The following is a 19,626-nucleotide window of genomic DNA, read 5'->3' as shown; positions in this document are numbered from 1 at the left end:
GGGGAGTAATGGGGGAGTAATGGGGAGTGATGGGGGATTAAAAGGGGAGTGATGGGGGAGTAATGGGGGAGTGATGGGGAGTAAAAGGGGAGTGATGGGGAGTAATGGGGAGTAATGGGGAGTAAAAGGGGAGTGATGGGGAGTAAAAGGGGAGTGATGTGGGAGTGATGGGGAGTATGAGGGAGTAAGGGGAGTACTGAGGGAGTAAGATTTAATGGGACGCATAGGGGAGTGATGGGGATGTAAAAGGGGATTGATGGGAGTAAAAGGGGAGTGATGGGAGTAATGGGGAGTGAATGGGGGAGTAAAAGGGGAGTAATGGGGAGTAATGGGGAGTATGAATGGAGTAATGGGGGATGATGGGGGTAAGAGTAAAGGAGGAGTAATGGGGGAGTAAGTAATGGGGGGAGAGTAGAAGTAATGGGGATGAGGGGAGTATGGGGGAGTTAATGGGGAGTCAGTAATGGAGTAAAGTAATGGGGGGATTGAATGGGGGAGTAAAAGGGCGAGAATGGGGGGCGTAATGGGGGAGTAATGGGGGATGTGATGGGGAGTAAGGGGGAGTAATGGGGGACGTGTGGGGGTAGTAATGGGGGGTAATGGGGAGTGATGGGGAGTAATATAACAAGATAAGAGTTTTGCGTTTGCTGAGCTGCCTCACGTGTTTTCCACTCTATGCATGTCGTGTTTTTACAGCAGTTCCCAAAACGGCACGAGTTGAAAAACTTTCATTTATAGCGGAAAAATGCCCTCAGCAGTTTCTACCGTTGTCCAGTCGGATTATTTCAGTGGAGCTTTAGGACTTTACCAACCGTAATTACTGTGATAGGAAAAGAAAACAGCCTGGAGGTAAATTAGTGCGGTTCTTGAATATTTGTATTAATATAAACTGTACTGATATCAGCAAGCATACAGTTCATGGTTTCTGATAAGCTAACGCTAGCAGTCATTCGGTTTCGCAATCTTTTTTTTGTTTTAAGCATGTTTTTTTCGTTAGCCAAAATTAGCATCCCAACAAATAATCCAGTTAGCGTGAATAACGAGTGCACCTTGCTTAGCTTTCCTACCCTCACCTATGGTCATGAAAAGAACGAGATCACGGGTACAAGCGGCCAAAATGTGTTTTCTCAGATGTGTGGCTGGCGTCTCCCTTAGAGATAGGGTGAGAAGCTCAGCCATCAGGAGAGACTCGGAGTAGAGCCGCTGCTCCTTCACGTTGAAAGGAGCCAGTTGAGGTGGTTCATCTAGTAAGGAGCCACCTGGGCGCCTCCCTAGGGAGGTGTTCCAGGCACGTCCAGCTGGGAGGAGACCCCGGGGAAGACCCAGGACTCGGGATCCCCCAGTCGGAGATGGAGGATGTGGCCCGGAGAAGGGAAGTTTGGGGTTCTCTACTGGAGCTGCTGCCCCCGCGACCTGACCCCGGATAAGATGTAGACGATGAATGGATGGATGGACCTTGCTTAGCTAGCTAGGTAGCTAGTGCTAGTTTTAACTGGTAATTAAGTGTTTGTTATGCTAACGGTACCTGGGCCCGTCGGGCCTCGCTCCCCTCTAGCGCTTGTGTCGCGTTTTTCCTGACCCTACCACACCCGAACCGATAGACTTCACGTTGATGTTACAAGTAGCTTTCCTAGAAATCCTCATAGTTTAAAGATTCATAATACAAACAGTAATATTTTACCTTTGTTCGCAGTTTTACAGACTTCTCTTTTGTAAATGATGGTCTATTGGGGGGAAAGGGCAAGAAAATAGCTTTTCATTTCCCCACAGAAGTTTGTTCTTTGTGTGGGAAGAGGTGATTGACAAGTTAATCACTTGCCAGCTGAAATTAAAGCGTGAATCAACCAGGATTATGTTTGCATGGTCATTATGTCCACATAATCCTCTTTTATCAGACCATTTTTTAATAACTTTTGAAGTCCTGTTACTGGACTACAAGCCAGTAGGCAAAATATCCTACGCTCGATGTTTATCTGAAAGTGCTGTGACTAAATTTAAGGAAGTGATTCCATCAGCACTTGATTCAATACCAGGACTCAATATCAATATAACAGAGGACTCCAATGCTAACTTTAGTCCCTCCCAAATTAATCATCTTGTTGATAGCGCTGCAGCCTCACTGCGAATAACACTCGACTCTGTCGCTCCTCTTAAGAAGAAGATCATAAAACAGAAAAAGAAAGCTCCATGGCTTAATTTACAAATCCGCAAACTAAAACAAAAGTCGAGAAATCTTGAAAGTAAATGGCGTTCCACTAAATTGGAAGAATCTCGTTTAGTCTGGTTAGATCATCTTAAAACGTATAAGAAGGCTCTCCGTAATGCCAGAGCAGCTTATTACTCTTCCTTAATAGAAGAAAATAAGAACAACCCCAGGTTTCTTTTCAGCACTGTAGCCAGGCTGACAGAGAACCACAGCTCTACAGAGCCTTCTGTTCCTATATCTCTCAGTAGTGACGACTTTATGAGTTTCTTTAACGATAAAATTATAATTATTAGAGACAAAATTAATCTCCTCCTGACCTCAATTGGTAATGACTTAACTTCAACTGTTGGAATTTTAAAAACATCTGTAACTCCTGAAATATATCTAGACTGTTTTACTCCAATCAACCTTAACCAACTAACTTCAACAATCTCATCGTCTAAACCATCAACCTGTCTTTTAGACCCGATTCCAACTAAACTGTTTAAAGAAGTTTTACCCTTAATTAACACTTCGTTATTAAATATGATCAACCTGTCTTTATTATCTGGCTACGTACCAAAATCCTTTAAAGTAGCTGTAATAAAACCACTTCTTAAAAAGCCTGGTCTTGATCCAGAGATTTTAGCCAACTATAGGCCGATATCTAATCTTCCCTTTCTCGCTAAAATCCTTGAGAAAGCAGTCGCAAAACAGTTGTGTGACTTTTTACATAATAATAGTTTATTTGAGGTTTTTCAATCTGGATTTAGAGTTCATCATAGCACAGAGACGGCACTGGTGAAAGTTACCAATGACCTTCTATTGGCTTCAGACAAAGGACTCGTCTCTGTTCTTGTCTTGTTAGACCTCAGTGCTGCTTTCGACACTGTTGATCATGACATTCTACTACAGAGACTGGAACATTGTGTTGGCATAAGAGGAACCGCACTAAGCTGGTTCAAGTCCTATTTATCTGAGCGATCTCAATTTGTACTTGTTAACGATAAATCCTCCATGACAGCCAAAGTCAGTCTCGGAGTTCCGCAGGGTTCTGTACTTGGACCGATTCTATTCACCTTATATATGCTTCCTTTGGGCAATATTATAAGGAACCACTCTATAAACTTTCATTGTTATGCGGATGATACCCAATTATATCTATCAATTAAACCAGATGAAACCAATCAATTGGCTAAACTTCAAGCATGCCTTAAGGACATAAAAACTTGGATGTCTAGCAACTTTTTGATGTTAAACACAGACAAAACTGAAGTTATTATACTTGGCCCTAAACGCCTCCGAAACGCATTTTCTAATGACATAGAAGCTCTGGATGGCATTAACTTGGCCTCCAGCACCACTGTAAGGAATCTTGGCGTCATCTTTGATCAAGATCTGTCGTTTAACTCCCACATAAAACAAATCTCAAGGACTGCCTTCTTTCATCTACGTAACATTGCAAAAATAAGACACATCCTGTCTCAAAATGATGCAGAAAAACTAGTCCATGCATTTGTTACTTCAAGGCTGGATTACTGCAACTCATTGTTATCAGGTTGTCCAAAAAAGTCGGTTAAGACTCTTCAGTTGATCCAAAATGCAGCGGCACGTGTATTGACTAGAACAAGGAAATGGGATCATATTACTCCTGTATTAGCTGCTCTGCACTGGCTCCCGGTAAAATACAGAATAGAATTCAAAATCCTTCTCCTGACTTACAAATCAATTAAAGGTCAGGCTCCAGCATATCTTAAAGATCTCATAGTACCTTATAAACCAACTAGAGCATTACGCTCCCAGACTGCAGGGTTACTTGTGGTTCCTAGAGTCTCTAAGAGTACAATGGGAGCCAGAGCCTTCAGCTATCAAGCTCCTCTCCAGTGGAACCAGCTTCCAGTTTGTGTTCGGGAGGCAGACACACTCTCCACATTTAAGAGTAGGCTAAAGACTTTCCTTTTTGATAAAGCTTATAGTTAGGGCTGGCTCAGGTTTGCCCTGGATCAGCCCCTAGTTATGCTGCTATAGGCTTAGACTGCCGGGGGACACCTCCCTGCTCTCTTCCTTCTCTCCCTCTCTCTTCTTCTCCCTCTCTTCTTCTCCCTCTCTATCTGTATGCATTTATGTAAATGTATGTTACTAACTCACCATCCGGGGTATCATCCCCGGAGTGTCTGTCTCTCATGTGGCAGGTTGCCACTGATAAAGTTTACATCAGGATCATGAATCGTGACAGCGCCTGCTGACCTGGTCCTGCTGGACACCGGGAAGCCTTATTGACATTTTCCTGGATTCATCCAAACTTTCTATTTCTTTTTTTTTTTTCCAACACAACATAATTTCTGTCAAATGTTGTATTTGTACTATGTTGTTTATCCTGTACACACGACATCTATTGCACGTCTGTCCGTCCTGGGAGAGGGATCCCTCCTCAGTTGCTCTCCCTGAGGTTTCTTCCATTTTTTCCCCTTTAATTTTGGGGTTTCTTTTAGGAAGTTTTTCCTTGTGCGATGCGAGGGTCTAAGGACAGAGGATGTTGTAACCTGTACAGTCTGTAAAGCACACTGAGACAAATGTATAATTTGTGATATTGGGCTATACAAATAAATTTGATTTGATTTGATTTGATTTAGAAAGGCAGTTTGTCAGAGTTACATCACAGACTTTGACAGATCTAAGGATCTACCTGCCTGCTAGCTTTAGCTGGTAGCTTCTTTCATTGGCAAAGATTTGGCAACACTTGGCTGTTTCTTTGGTTGAATAATATAAAACATCTCGTCCACTCTGCTCCACTGTGACCCTCCCCACGTCCTTAAATGAAGATGATCTGTGCAACCTGAACATTCCTCCAGCAGCGTCCTTGTCCTCTTGGACTCTGATGAAGACACAGTAGTGTGGAAACGTTTATCTCTTTGCATAATTACAGGCTGCAAGTCAATCAGTGCTTTTCCCCACATTAAACAAACTGTCTTCATTTACATTGAGGCAACACAGACCCCCCCCCCTCGACGATTGTCTCTCGTTCGTCCTGTCTCTCGCCACTGTATAGCATAATCATCAGACTTCAAAATAAATGGATTCCCCACGGCGTTTCATCACGGCAAGAGGAGACAACACACACCCACTCAGTGGCAAACATGCTCAATTAATCTTGCACACACACACACACACACACACACACACACACACACACACACACACACACACACACACACACACACTCAGATGAAATCAAAGGACATGGTGTCCTCGGTGCAGTGTTGAGTCTTTGAGTCTGCCTCTGGCTTCCAGTTATATCTGTATTCAGAGGAGAAGCTGAATTAAAATGAGTTTTATATTCTTGTCATTTCACTCAGCGATATAATTTAAGTTTGCATAATACGTCTGGAACCTTTCAGGCAGGAAGTCCACTGCAGGCGTGTTTATTAGATACGCTTTATTAAGTGGATCTCATGTAGAGCTTGGGGAGAAACAGGCGTGACAACAAAAAGGTCCTGCGGGCGGAATCGAACCCGGCCGCTGTGGTTATATGCCCTGTAACCACTCAGCTACCAAGGTGCGTGTTATGTCTACAAACTTTAAGCTTTTCACTTGTCATGTAACATTCAGATCGTCACGCCGACGTTTCAAACACGTTCTCAGAGAAACTAAGAAGAACAAGAAACTGAAGAACTTTCTGAGAAACAGTCTCAGTCTTCAGACGTCTCCCAGCTCAGACTCTCCTCGAAACGTAAATCAAACTAAATTAAATCAAACTAAATTAAATTAAACTAAATTAAATCAAACTAAATTAAATCAAACTAAATTAAATCAAACTAAATTAAATCAAACTAAATTAAATTAAACTAAATTAAATCAAACTAAATTAAATTAAACTAAATTAAATTACTGTTCAGATGATTAATATTTGACTATAAAACAGATGTGTCAGACCTTAGTTTCTTCTCCCATTAATCATTTCATGACCCCTCAGATGTGTCAGACTGTCACTTTATATATTTATTTATTGTTTTACAAACTCTTTATATTTACATATAGTCATTATTTACATTTACTACATTCCTGTTTACATCGAGTTTATTACTTACAGTCGACCATACACATATATTATTTTGCTGATGTTCTGTTTGTGAGCCTGAGAATTATATTTACAACAATACACAAAATGAGTTAGTTGAACTTCAGAGAGTTGGCTGCAGAGAGATTTACTGTGTTGAGTTCAAGTTCTATTTACAGAACATTTATTATTCATGTTTTGTGTTTTTAAATTTTTAGGTTTTCTTCTATATTTGCTGTCACAACTGACGTTGTGTGAGGAAACCATCATTATAAAACGTGTAGTTCTTTAAACTAGTAGAAGAAGACAGAGAAGAAGCAGAGTATAGAGAGTATACAGAATATACAGAGTATACAGAATATACAGAATATACAGAGTATACAGAATGTACAGAATATACAGAACATACAGAATATACAGAATATACAGAGTATACAGAATAAACAGAATATACAGAATATACAGACTATACAGAATATACAGAGTATACAGAATATACAAAATAAATAGACTATACAGAATATACAGAGTATACAGAATATACAGAGTATACAGAATATACAGAATATACAGAACATACAGAATATACAGAATATACAGATCATAATATACAGTGTATACTATTACTTTTTTTTTCCAACACAACATAATTGCTGTCAAATGTTGTATTTGTACTATGTTGTTTATCCTGTACACACGACATCTATTGCACGTCTGTCCGTCCTGGGAGAGGGATCCCTCCTCAGTTGCTCTCCCTGAGGTTTCTTCCATTTTTTCCCCTTTAATTTTGGGGTTTCTTTTAGGAAGTTTTTCCTTGTGCGATGTGAGGGTCTAAGGACAGAGGATGTCGTAACCTGTACAGTCTGTAAAGCACACTGAGAAAAATGTATAATTTGTGATATTGGGCTATACAAATAAATTTGATTTGATTTGATTTGATTTATACAGAATATACAGAATATACAGAATATACAGAATATACAGAATATACAGAGTATACAGAATATACAGAAAATACAGAGTATACATAATACAAGGAGTATACATAAGATACAGAGTATACAGAATATACAGAGTATACAGAATATACAGAATACACAGAATGTACAGAACATACAGAACATACAGAACATACAGAATATACAGAATATACAGAGTATACAGAATATACAGAGTATACAGAATATACAGAACATACAGAGTATACAGAATATTCAGAGTATACAGAATATACAGAATACACAGAATATACAGAACATACAGAACATACAGAACATACAGAATATACAGAGTATACAGAATATACAGAGTATACAGAATATACAGAACATACAGAGTATACAGAATATTCAGAGTATACAGAATATACAGAACATACAGAGTATACAGAATATTCAGAGTATACAGAATATACAGAGTATACAGAACATACAGAGTATACAGAACATACAGAACATACAGAATATACAGAGTATACAGAATATACTGAATATACAGAACATACAGAAAATACAGAACATACAGAATATTCAGAGTATACAGAATATACAGAATATACAGAGTATACAGAATATACAGAATATACAGAGTATACAGAGTATACAGAATAAACAGAGTATACAGAATATACAGAACATACAGAATATACAGAACATACAGAATATATAGAGTATACATAATATACAGAGAATACAGAATATACAGAACATACAGAGTATACAGAATATTCAGAGTATACAGAATATACAGAATACACAGAATATACAGAACATACAGAACATACAGAACATACAGAATATACAGAGTATACAGAATATACAGAGTATACAGAATATACAGAACATACAGAGTATACAGAATATTCAGAGTATACAGAATATACAGAGTATACAGAACATACAGAGTATACAGAACATACAGAACATACAGAACATACAGAATATACAGAGTATACAGAATATACAGAATACACAGAATATACAGAACATACAGAACATACAGAACATACAGAATATACAGAATATACAGAGTATACAGAATATACAGAGTATACAGAATATACAGAACATACAGAGTATACAGAATATTCAGAGTATACAGAATATACAGAATACACAGAATATACAGAACATACAGAACATACAGAATATACAGAATATACAGAGTATACAGAATATACAGAGTATACAGAATATACAGAACATACAGAGTATACAGAATATTCAGAGTATACAGAATATACAGAGTATACAGAACATACAGAGTATACAGAACATACAGAACATACAGAATATACAGAGTATACAGAATATACTGAATATACAGAACATACAGAAAATACAGAACATACAGAATATTCAGAGTATACAGAATATACAGAATATACAGAATATACAGAATATACAGAGTATACAGAATAAACAGAGTATACAGAGTATACAGAATAAACAGAGTATACAGAATATACAGAATATACAGAACATACAGAATATACAGAACATACAGAATATATAGAGTATACATAATATACAGAGAATACAGAATATACAGAACATACAGAACATACAGAATATAAAGAATATACAGAGTGTACAGAATATACATAATATACAGATTATACAGAGTATACAGAATATACAGAGTATACAGAATATACAGAGTATACAGAATATACATAATGTACATAATATACATAAGATACAGAATATACAGAGTATACAGAACATACAGAATATACAGAATATTCAGAGTATACAGAGTATACAGAGTATACATAACATACAGAACATACAAAATATACAGAGTATACAGAATATACAGAATATACAGAACATACAGAATATACAGAATATACAGATCATAATATACAGAGTATACAGAATATACATAATATACATAATATACAGAATATACAGAATATACAGAGTATACAGAATATACAGAATATTCAGAGTATACAGAATATACAGAATATTCAGAGTATACAGAATATACAGAATATACAGAATATACAGAACATACAGAATATACAAAATATACAGAGTATACAGAATATACAGAATATACAGAATATACAGAACATACAGAATATACAGAATATATAGATCATAATATACAGAGTATACAGAATATACATAATATACATAATATATAGAATATACAGAGTATACAGAATATACAGAATATACAGAGTATACAGAATATACAGAGTATACAGAGTATACAGAGTATACAGAATATACAGAACATACAGAGTATACAGAGTATACAGAATATACAGAATATACAGAACATACAGAGTATACAGAGTATACAGAATATACAGAACATACAGAGTATACAGAGTATACAGAATATACAGAATATACAGAACATACAGAATATATAGAGTATACATAATATACAGAATATACAGATCATAATATACAGAGTATACAGAATATACATAATATACAGAATATACAGAATATACAGAATATACAGAGTATACATAATATACAGAACATACAGAGTATACAGAATATACAGAACATACAGAATATACAGAACATACAGAATATATAGAGTATACAGAGTATACAGAATATACAGAATACACAGAATATACAGAACATACAGAACATACAGAATATAAAGAATATACAGAGTATACAGAATATACAGAATATACAGAACATACAGAATATACAGAATATACAGATCATAATATACAAAGAATACAGAATATACATTACATACATAATATACATTATATACAGAATATACAGAGTATACAGAATATACAAAGTTATCCAGAAAATACAGAACATACAGAATATACAGAGTATACAGAGTATACAGAGTATACAGTACATACAGAACATACAGAATGCAAAGAGTATACAGAATATACAGAACATACAGAATATACAGAACATACAGAATATACAGAGTATACAGAATATACAGAAAATACAGAGAATACATAATACACAGAGTATACAGAATATACAGAGTATACATAAAATACAGAGTATACATAATACACAGAGTATACAGAATATAAAGAGTATACAGAATATACAGAACATACAGAGTATACTGAATATAGAGACTATACAGAATATACAGATTATACAGAAATTACAGAAATTACAGAATATACAGAATATACAGAGTATACAGAGTATACAGAACATACAGAACATACAGAATATACAGAATATACAGATCATAATATACAGAGTATACAGAATATACATAATATACATAATATACATAATAGACAGAGTATACAGAATATACAGAACACACAGAATATACAGAACATACAGAATATACAGAATATACAGAATATAAAGAGTATACAGAATATACAGAACATACAGAGTATACATAATATTCAGAGTATACAGAATATACAGAGTATGCAGAATATACAGAATATACAGAATATACAAAACATACAGAATATACAAAATATACAGAGTATACAGAATATATAGAATATACAGAATATACAGAACATACAGAATATACAGATCATAATATACAGAGTATACAGAATATACATAACATACATAATATACATAATATACAGAATATACAGAGTATACAGAATATACAGAATATTCAGAGTATACAGAATATACAGAATATACAGAACATACAGAATATACAGAACATACAGAATATATAGAGTATACATAATATACAGAGAATAGAGAATATACAGAATACACAGAATATACAGAACATACAGAACATACAGAATATAAAGAATATACAGAGTATACAGAATATACAGAGTATACAGAATATACAGAATATACAGAGTATACAGAGTATACATAATATACAGAGTATACAGAATATACAGCGTATACAGAATATACAGAATATAAAGAATATCCAGAGTATACAGAATATACAGAGTATACAGAATATACAGAATATACAGAGTATACATAATATACAGAGTATACAGAATATACAGAGTATACAGAATATACAAAATATACAGAACATAATATACAGAATATACAGAACATACAGAACACCCAGAACATAATATACATAATATACAGAACATACAGAACATACAGAGTATACAGAATATACAGAGCATACAGAACATACAGAACATACAGAACAGAATATACAGAATATACAGAACATACAGAACACACAGAACATAATATACATAATATACAGAGTATACAGAGTATACAGAATATACAGAACATACAGAACATACAGAACATAATATACATAATATACAGAACATACAGAACACACAGAACATAATATACAGAATATACAGAACATACAGAACATACAGAACATAATATACAGAATATACAGAACATACAGAACACACAGAACATAATATACATAATATACAGAACATACAGAACATACAGAACATACAGAGTATACAGAGTATACAGAATATACAGAATATACAGAACACACAGAACATAATATACATAATATACAGAACATACAGAACATACAGAGTATACAGAATATACAGAGCATACATAACATACAGAACAGAATATACAGAGCATACAGAATATACAGAAAATACAGATTATACACAATATACAGAATATACAGATTATACAGAATATACAGAATATATAGAGCATACAGAACATACAGAACATATAGAACACAATATACAGAATATACAGAACATACAGAACACACAGAACATAATATACATAATATACAGAACATATAGAACATACAGAGTATACAGAATATACAGAATATACAGAGTATACAGCATATACAGAATATATAGAACATATAGAATATGCAGAATATACAGATCATAATATACAGAGTATACAGAGTATACAGAATATACAGAACATACAGAACATACAGAACATACAGAACATAATATACAGAATATACAGAACATACAGAACATACAGAACATACAGAACATACAGAACATAATATACAGAATATACAGAACATACAGAACACACAGAACATAATATACATAATATACAGAACATACAGAACATACAGAGTATACAGAATATACAGAGCATACAGAACATACAGAACATACAGAACAGAATATACAGAATATACAGAACATACAGAACACACAGAACATAATATACATAATATACAGAACATACAGAACATACAGAGTATACAGAATATACAGAATATACAGAGTATACAGCATATACAGAATATATAGAACATATAGAATATGCAGAATATACAGATCATAATATACAGAGTATACAGAGTATACAGAATATACAGAACATACAGAACATACAGAACATAATATACAGAATATACAGAACATACAGAACACACAGAACATAATATACATAATATACAGAACATACAGAACATACAGAGTATACAGAATATACAGAGCATACAGAACATACAGAACATACAGAACAGAATATACAGAATATACAGAACATACAGAACACACAGAACATAATATACATAATATACAGAACATACAGAACATACAGAGTATACAAAATATACAGAATACACAGAACATACAGAACATACAGAACATACAGAACATAATATACATAATATACAGAGTATACAGAATGTATACAGAATATACAGAATATACAGAACATACAGAACATACAACACATAATACACAGAACATACAGAACATACAGAACATACAGAACATAATATACAGAACATACAGAACATACAGATTGTTATTGTTTCGTGTAATTAGTGTAATTAATGTTGCGTGTTGTATATTATTAGTGTGTTGTTTTATATGATCATTTTAACTTGTAAACAAAACTTAATAAAACTTTTTTATCTGAAAAAAAGCAATAATACTCTTAGATGTAGATGTAGATGTAGTAGTTGTGTGTGTGTGTGTGTGTGTGTGTGTGTGTGTGTGTGTGTGTGTGTGTGTGTGTGTGTGTGTGTTTGTGTGTGTGTGTGTGTGTGTGTGTGTGTGTGCGTGTGTGTGCGTGCGTGCGTGTGTGTGTGTGCAGACCTCCTTAGCTCAGTAATAATTAATAGAAACCTTATCTGGCTGTAATGAGATAAAGAGGTGTACATCTCCATGGCGACAACCCCCCAGGCCTGCAAACACACACACACACACACACACACACACACCCCTCCTGCTGGGTTACACTGGGACTATGTGAATGAGTGCGAGTTTGTCTTCAGAGCTGCAACATGCACAGATCCTACCAACCTCTGAAGCCCATCACCAACCGCTACCTGCAGCAGCGATGGGACCACAACAACTACGAACACCACCGCAGGAAGGTAGGAGGGGGGAGAGAAGGGTGGAGGACTGGTGGGTGGAAGACTGGGGGGTGGAGGACTGGAGGACTGGGTGGTGGAGGACAGGAGGACTGGGGGTGGAGGACTGGGGGGTGGAAGACAGGAGGACTGGGTAGTGGAGGACTGGGGGGTGGAGGACAGGAGGACTGGGTGGTGGAGGACTGGGGGGTGGAGGACTGGAGGATGGAGGACAGGAGGATTGGGGGGTGGAGGACAGGAGGACTGGGTGGTGGAGGACTGGGGGGTGGAGGACAGGGGGACTGGGTGGTGGAGGACTGGGGTGTGGAGGACAGGAGAACTGGGGGATGGAGGACTGGGTGGTGGAGGACTGGGGGGAGGAGGACTAGAGGACTGGGCGGTGGAGGACTGGAGGAATGGGGGTCTGGGGGGTGGAGGACTGGAGGACTGGGGGGTGGATGACTGGAGGATCTACATATTATTTGTAGATTTGTAGATCTGTAAATCAAGGTCTGAGTAGCTGCAGTTTGCCGAGTTGGATCACATCATAGCGCTGGACTTACTTGTGTTTACCTGCAGGTGAGCTCCACCCTGCCCGTAGTGGACAATAAGGGAGTGAGGACACCAGCTCACATCCAGCTCAAACTGAAAAAAGTACAGGTCAGTGGACACACACACACACACACACACGCGCACACACACACACACACACACACACACACACACACACACACACACACACACACACACACACACACACTTAGTCAATCAGCCTTAATGATGTGGAAGTTTAAATGTGTTTGACAGACAGTTTTAACTCCTGGTTTTGTGTGATTCAGCTGCAGGACGAGCGGCTGTCCATCATCGACAGAGACAACTGCCTGCTCGCCACCAAACTGGCCGACATAGTTTGCTCAAAAGGTCTTGTGGACCATCGGAACCAGTACCACCTGAGGAGGTGAGAACAACATACTCGTGCTGTGTTCGGGCTCAGCATGTTCGATGAAATCGACCATGACATATAACCATACATTCAGATATCTTGAGGTGAATGGTCAAGGGACCATATGGCCATGCCAGTTTTTCCCTCTCCAAAATTGAGTCTAACTTTGGCGCCTCATTTAGCTTCTTTTGTGACAAGCTAGCATACCATGGTTGGTACCAATGGACTCCTTAAGTTATCATGTGATACTAGTATCTTAAGATGCTTCAGCCTCCTGAAGACAGTCATGTTGGCGGGTCTCAGAGGGTTCAAATACAGACCTTCCCCGAAGTGTCCTCTTCATATAGGAGGCTGACAGCGCTATATCATCAGCGTATTGTTATAACCTAAAATGTGAAGGTTGGATTCTGCATTCATTGGTTAACAGACTCTAAATTTCCTGTTTACAGACTCTGAACTTCCTGTTTACAGACTCTAAACTTCTTATTTACTGATTCTAAACTTCCTGTTTACAGACTCTAAACTTCCTGTTTACACTCTAAACTTCCTGTTTATACTCTAAACTTCCTGTTAATAGACTCTAAACTTCCTGTTTACACTCTAAACTTCCTGTTAACACTCTAAACTTCCTGTTTACAGACTAAACTTCCTGTTAATAGACTCTAAACTTCCTGTTTACACTCTAAACTTCCTGTTAACACTCTAAACTTTCTGTTTACAGACTAAACTTCCTGTTAACAGACTCTAAACTTCCTGTTTACAGACTCTAAACTTCCCGTTTACACTCTAAACTTACTGTTTACAGACTCTAAACTTCTTATTTACAGATTCTAAACGTCCTGTTTACACTCTAAACTTCCTGTTTACAGACTCTAAACTTCCTGTTTACACTCTAAACTTCCTGTTTACACTCTAAACTTCCTGTTAATAGACTCTAAACTTCCTGTTTACACTCGAAACTTCCTGTTAACACTCGAAACTTCCTGTTTACAGACTAAACTTCCTGTTAACAGACTCTAAACTTCCTGTTTACAGACTCTAAACTTCCTGTTTACACTCTAAACTTCCTGTTTACACTCTAAACTTCCTGTTAATAGACTCTAAACTTCCTGTTTACACTCTAAACTTCCTGTTTACAGACTCTAAACTTCCTGTTTACAGACTCTAAACTTCCCGTTTACACTCTAAACTTACTGTTTACAGACTCTAAACTTCTTATTTACAGATTCTAAACGTCCTGTTTACACTCTAAACTTCCTGTTTACACTCTAAACTTCCTGTTAACAGACTCTAAACTTCCTGTTTACACTCTAAACTTTCTGTTTACAGACTCAAAACTTCTTATTTACAGATTCTAAACTTCCTGTTTACAGACTCTAGACTTCCTGTTTACAGACTCAAAACTTCTTAGTTACAGATTCTAAACTTCCTGTTTACAGACTCTAGATTTCCTGTTAACAGACTCTAAACTTCCTGTTTACACTCTAAACTTCCTGTTTACACTCTAAACTTCCTGTTAATAGACTCTAAACTTCCTGTTTACACTCTAAACTTCCTGTTTACAGACTCTAAACTTCCCGTTTACACTCTAAACTTACTGTTAACAGACTCTAAACTTCCTGTTTACACTCTAAACTTCCTGTTTACACTCTAAACTTCCTGTTAATAGACTCTAAACTTCCTGTTTACACTCTAAACTTCCTGTTTACAGAATCTAAACTTACTGTTTACAGACTCTAAACTTCTTATTTACAGATTCTAAACTTCCTGTTTACACACTCTAAACTTCCTGTTTACACTCTAAACTTCCTGTTTACAGACTCTAAACTTCCTGTTAACAGACTCTAAACTTCCTGTTTATAGACTCTAAACTTCCTGTTAACAGAGTCTAAACTTCCTGTTTACAGATTTTAAACTTCCTGTTTACAGACTCTAAACTTCCTGTTTACACTCTAAACTTCCTGTTTACACTCTAAACTTCCTGTTAACAGACTCTAAACTTCCTATTAACAGACTCTAAACTTCCTGTTTACAGATTTTAAACTTCCTGTAAACACATAAAATAATAAAGGCGATAGAACGATACCTTGGTGAGAGTCTGTGTTTAAAACGGTCAAACTACAGAGCAATGTTTGCCTTCCATTTTCACTTATGTTCAACACAGACGGTTTCATAATATAGTGACATTTTACTAAAATGTTGCAAGAAATATTTGTCACAATTTCTGTGTTCTTGACTTTAGTCAATTGATACAATCAACAATCAGTAAACCTTGTGTTTCTAAAGTTCAACTACGTGATGAAGTAGAGGATCCCCTAAACTCACAGCACACACATCTTACCTGTGGTGAGGTGAGGTGGCTGCACAGACCCCCCCCCCCCCCCCTGCATACAGAAGTATCTGCTGTTGTACCACCAGACTACAGAGCAGCTTCTTTCCTCTTCAACTCTACCATTTAAAATTGTTTAGTTTTTCTTATGCAGCTCTCACAAGCTTCTCCTGGTCAGGATTCCTTCAATGTTAACAATAACTCATTTATATTCCACAGAGTTTATCGAGCGACTGAAAGCTTTTTGTTCAGCACTGTTGGTGGTGTCCTGCTGGAGTTTTCCTCCACGGAGCTCTTTAACTTCGCTATGATGATGCCAGCGCGCCGTGTTGGACCTTTAAATAATGGATGGGACCAGTCCTGCTCTGTTACGCTGCTGAATTATTGATCTGGATGTGGATGTGTGGTGGTGGTGACAGTCGCTGGTATTTATCTGCCCTCACACGGGGCTGGACAATCTTTAATCTTGACAGGAGCTATAAAGCTTCTCAGAAGTGCTTTATCCTGGGACTCATAAATCATAAATCCACTTCAACAATCAGGAATAAAGCAGAGACACCAACACTCCTGATCAGTAAAAGTTAGTGTTGCTTTGGGTGTTGGATGATTAAGTTCAGTGACATATCATCATTTTTTAAAGCAGAGCAACATGACGGTTCATTAGGACTCTTTGTGTCGGATTCTCTCTTCTTTAGCTCTGTTCAAACCAAGTATGTATTGATCTTCGTCCTCAGTCTGAACACTGACAGGAGGAGGGAGGAGCTTCTCCTGGTCGGCCGTCAGAACCAGGCCATCTACCAGCGAATCACGTCCCGCCAGTCAGAGTACCGCCGCCCGCTGTGGTCGGATGACTGGGAGAGGGCTGAGCGGCGGCGCGACGACATTTCCCGATACCCCCGACGGCTCGCTGAGAAGCAGGTGAGTGCAAAAAAACACACAAAAAGATTCAAACATTATGTATAAAATCTGACTTTTTTACGACGCTGTGTTGTCGAAGATGATGGTAATTTCAAGAAAGAACGTCCAAAATGTCTGAGATTAAAAAAAACGTTCAGATTATTAAATCATAAATTAGCAAGGAAAGAAAATCAAGAATTCTCTAAGATTAATATTTTGAATGTATTTCTTTAATCTTTTCTTCAATATTTGTTGTTATTTTTCTCATTCAAATATTTCCTACTGTGTTATGTATCATTATCATCATTATATCATTATACAACAAAAAACTCACACATTTACAAGAATATAACATTCTCTGAGAATAATAAATAATAAATTAGCAAGAAAGAAAATCAGGAATTCTCTGAGAAAAATAATTCTTGACTATATTGATTTAATAATATGATTTAATATTCATGGTTTGTTTTGCATAAGTTTGGTGCTGTTTTCTGTTCATTTATCAATTTGATATCAGACAATATCTGAGTTTTTTCTGGTAAATGTTCCACTTTCATTTAATTTTTTTGTAATTTCCAAGAAAAAACTCTTGTACATTCTCTGAAAATTAAAATGTACAAGAAGAAACTCAGAAATCTCTGGAAAAAAATAATAAATCAGGAATTCTTTGAGATAAAAGTCAAAAATGTGTTTTTCTGAATCTTTAATAAAAACACAGAACAGAATCAATCAAACAAGATTTCAACTGTGAAAATTACTTCTCAAAATGAGCATATGGCTCCACAGATTCATAAAACGCCTCTTGAGGAGTGAAGCCGTGAATCTCTGCTGGTTGTGTGTCAGCGAGTGTGCAGACGATGTGTTTGTGTCTGCAGAGGTCGCACAGGAAGGTCAAGTTTGCAGCCGTGGAGGGCAGCGAGCAGGAGACGAGCTGCAGCAACACGGACACCGACAGAGAAACCTGAGACACAAACACTGAATGTGTTCATATAGATAAACTATCCTCCGATAACTGCTGCAATCAATGACACGAAATCTGGCTCAAAAACACATATTTCAAGTCATATTTCATGTTCCGCTGAATTCTGACCACTTTATTATCTGACGTTTCATCAGGTTCAACACTTGTTACAGAACGACTGACATTCTTCAGCCTCAGCTCAGTCTGTGTTTACTGCTAATTAGCTAATGTTAGCATGTTGATATTAGCATGTAGCTTAAAGCTGTTAACTCTTGTTGTGATTTGACTGCTGGAAAAAACATTGGTATTAATAAAAACTATTATAACTAAACTCCAGGTGTCTTTAAAAAATAAAACAAATATCTCTCTCTCTCTCTCTATATATATTTATATATATATATAATATATATATATAAATATATATATATTATATCTATTTTTAACATATCCAACAGTTTGTGATGAAGCATGCTGTAATGTAACGCGGCACCTGACGAAGATTATTATTTTCTAGGTTAATGGTTCGACATGTCCGTCCCAGTTCCTCACAGTCTGAAGTCTTTAAACATTTTGTTCTGTCACTTTAATATGAAATAAAACAGACAAAAGCAGCAAATCACCACATTTGATGCTGAAAACACATTTGAAGACATTTTTGCATGAAAACGATGAATCAGAATAGCTGCAGCTCTTTGTCTGAATGTTCTTGAGTTTTTGTGTCTTGTTTAAAGTTATTGAAATCCAATAAAAAGATTCTGACTATGAATAAACTTTTATCACTTCCTGAGTTTTGAAGCCACATTATTAATTTAAAAAATATTCATAATAATGATAAATAATGATAATAATAAAGATTGTGTTGTTGTGTTATTAGATGTGAGTTCAGATGTTGGGCCTCCTGTGAGCAGCTCTCCTCTCCAGCAGGGGGCAGTAACTCCACGTGTGTGCAGGGACGGGGGGAGACCAACGCTCTGACAGGAGCAGAGAGAAG

The 19,626-nt window shown here is 36.5% G+C and overlaps 1 protein-coding gene across 1 annotated transcript; it reads left to right on the top strand.

The window, feature by feature from the left end:
- The first annotated feature begins 13,436 nt into the window (after positions 1-13,436).
- si:ch211-284k5.2 (uncharacterized) lies at positions 13,437-19,398 on the top strand. The gene is made up of 5 exons (XM_029433112.1): positions 13,437-13,529; positions 14,085-14,165; positions 14,345-14,448; positions 17,473-17,695; positions 18,550-19,398. Exons 1-5 carry the CDS (start codon positions 13,437-13,439, stop codon positions 18,637-18,639), a joined length of 591 nt encoding a protein of 196 aa, XP_029288972.1. The 3' UTR covers positions 18,640-19,398.
- Positions 19,399-19,626: the final 228 nt, after the last annotated feature.

The sequence above is a fragment of the Cottoperca gobio genome, chromosome 6 (assembly GCF_900634415.1).
Source record: "Cottoperca gobio chromosome 6, fCotGob3.1, whole genome shotgun sequence".
In the NCBI taxonomy this organism is placed as follows: domain Eukaryota; kingdom Metazoa; phylum Chordata; class Actinopteri; order Perciformes; family Bovichtidae; genus Cottoperca; species Cottoperca gobio.
This window is presented reverse-complemented; position numbering and strand designations above follow the sequence as displayed.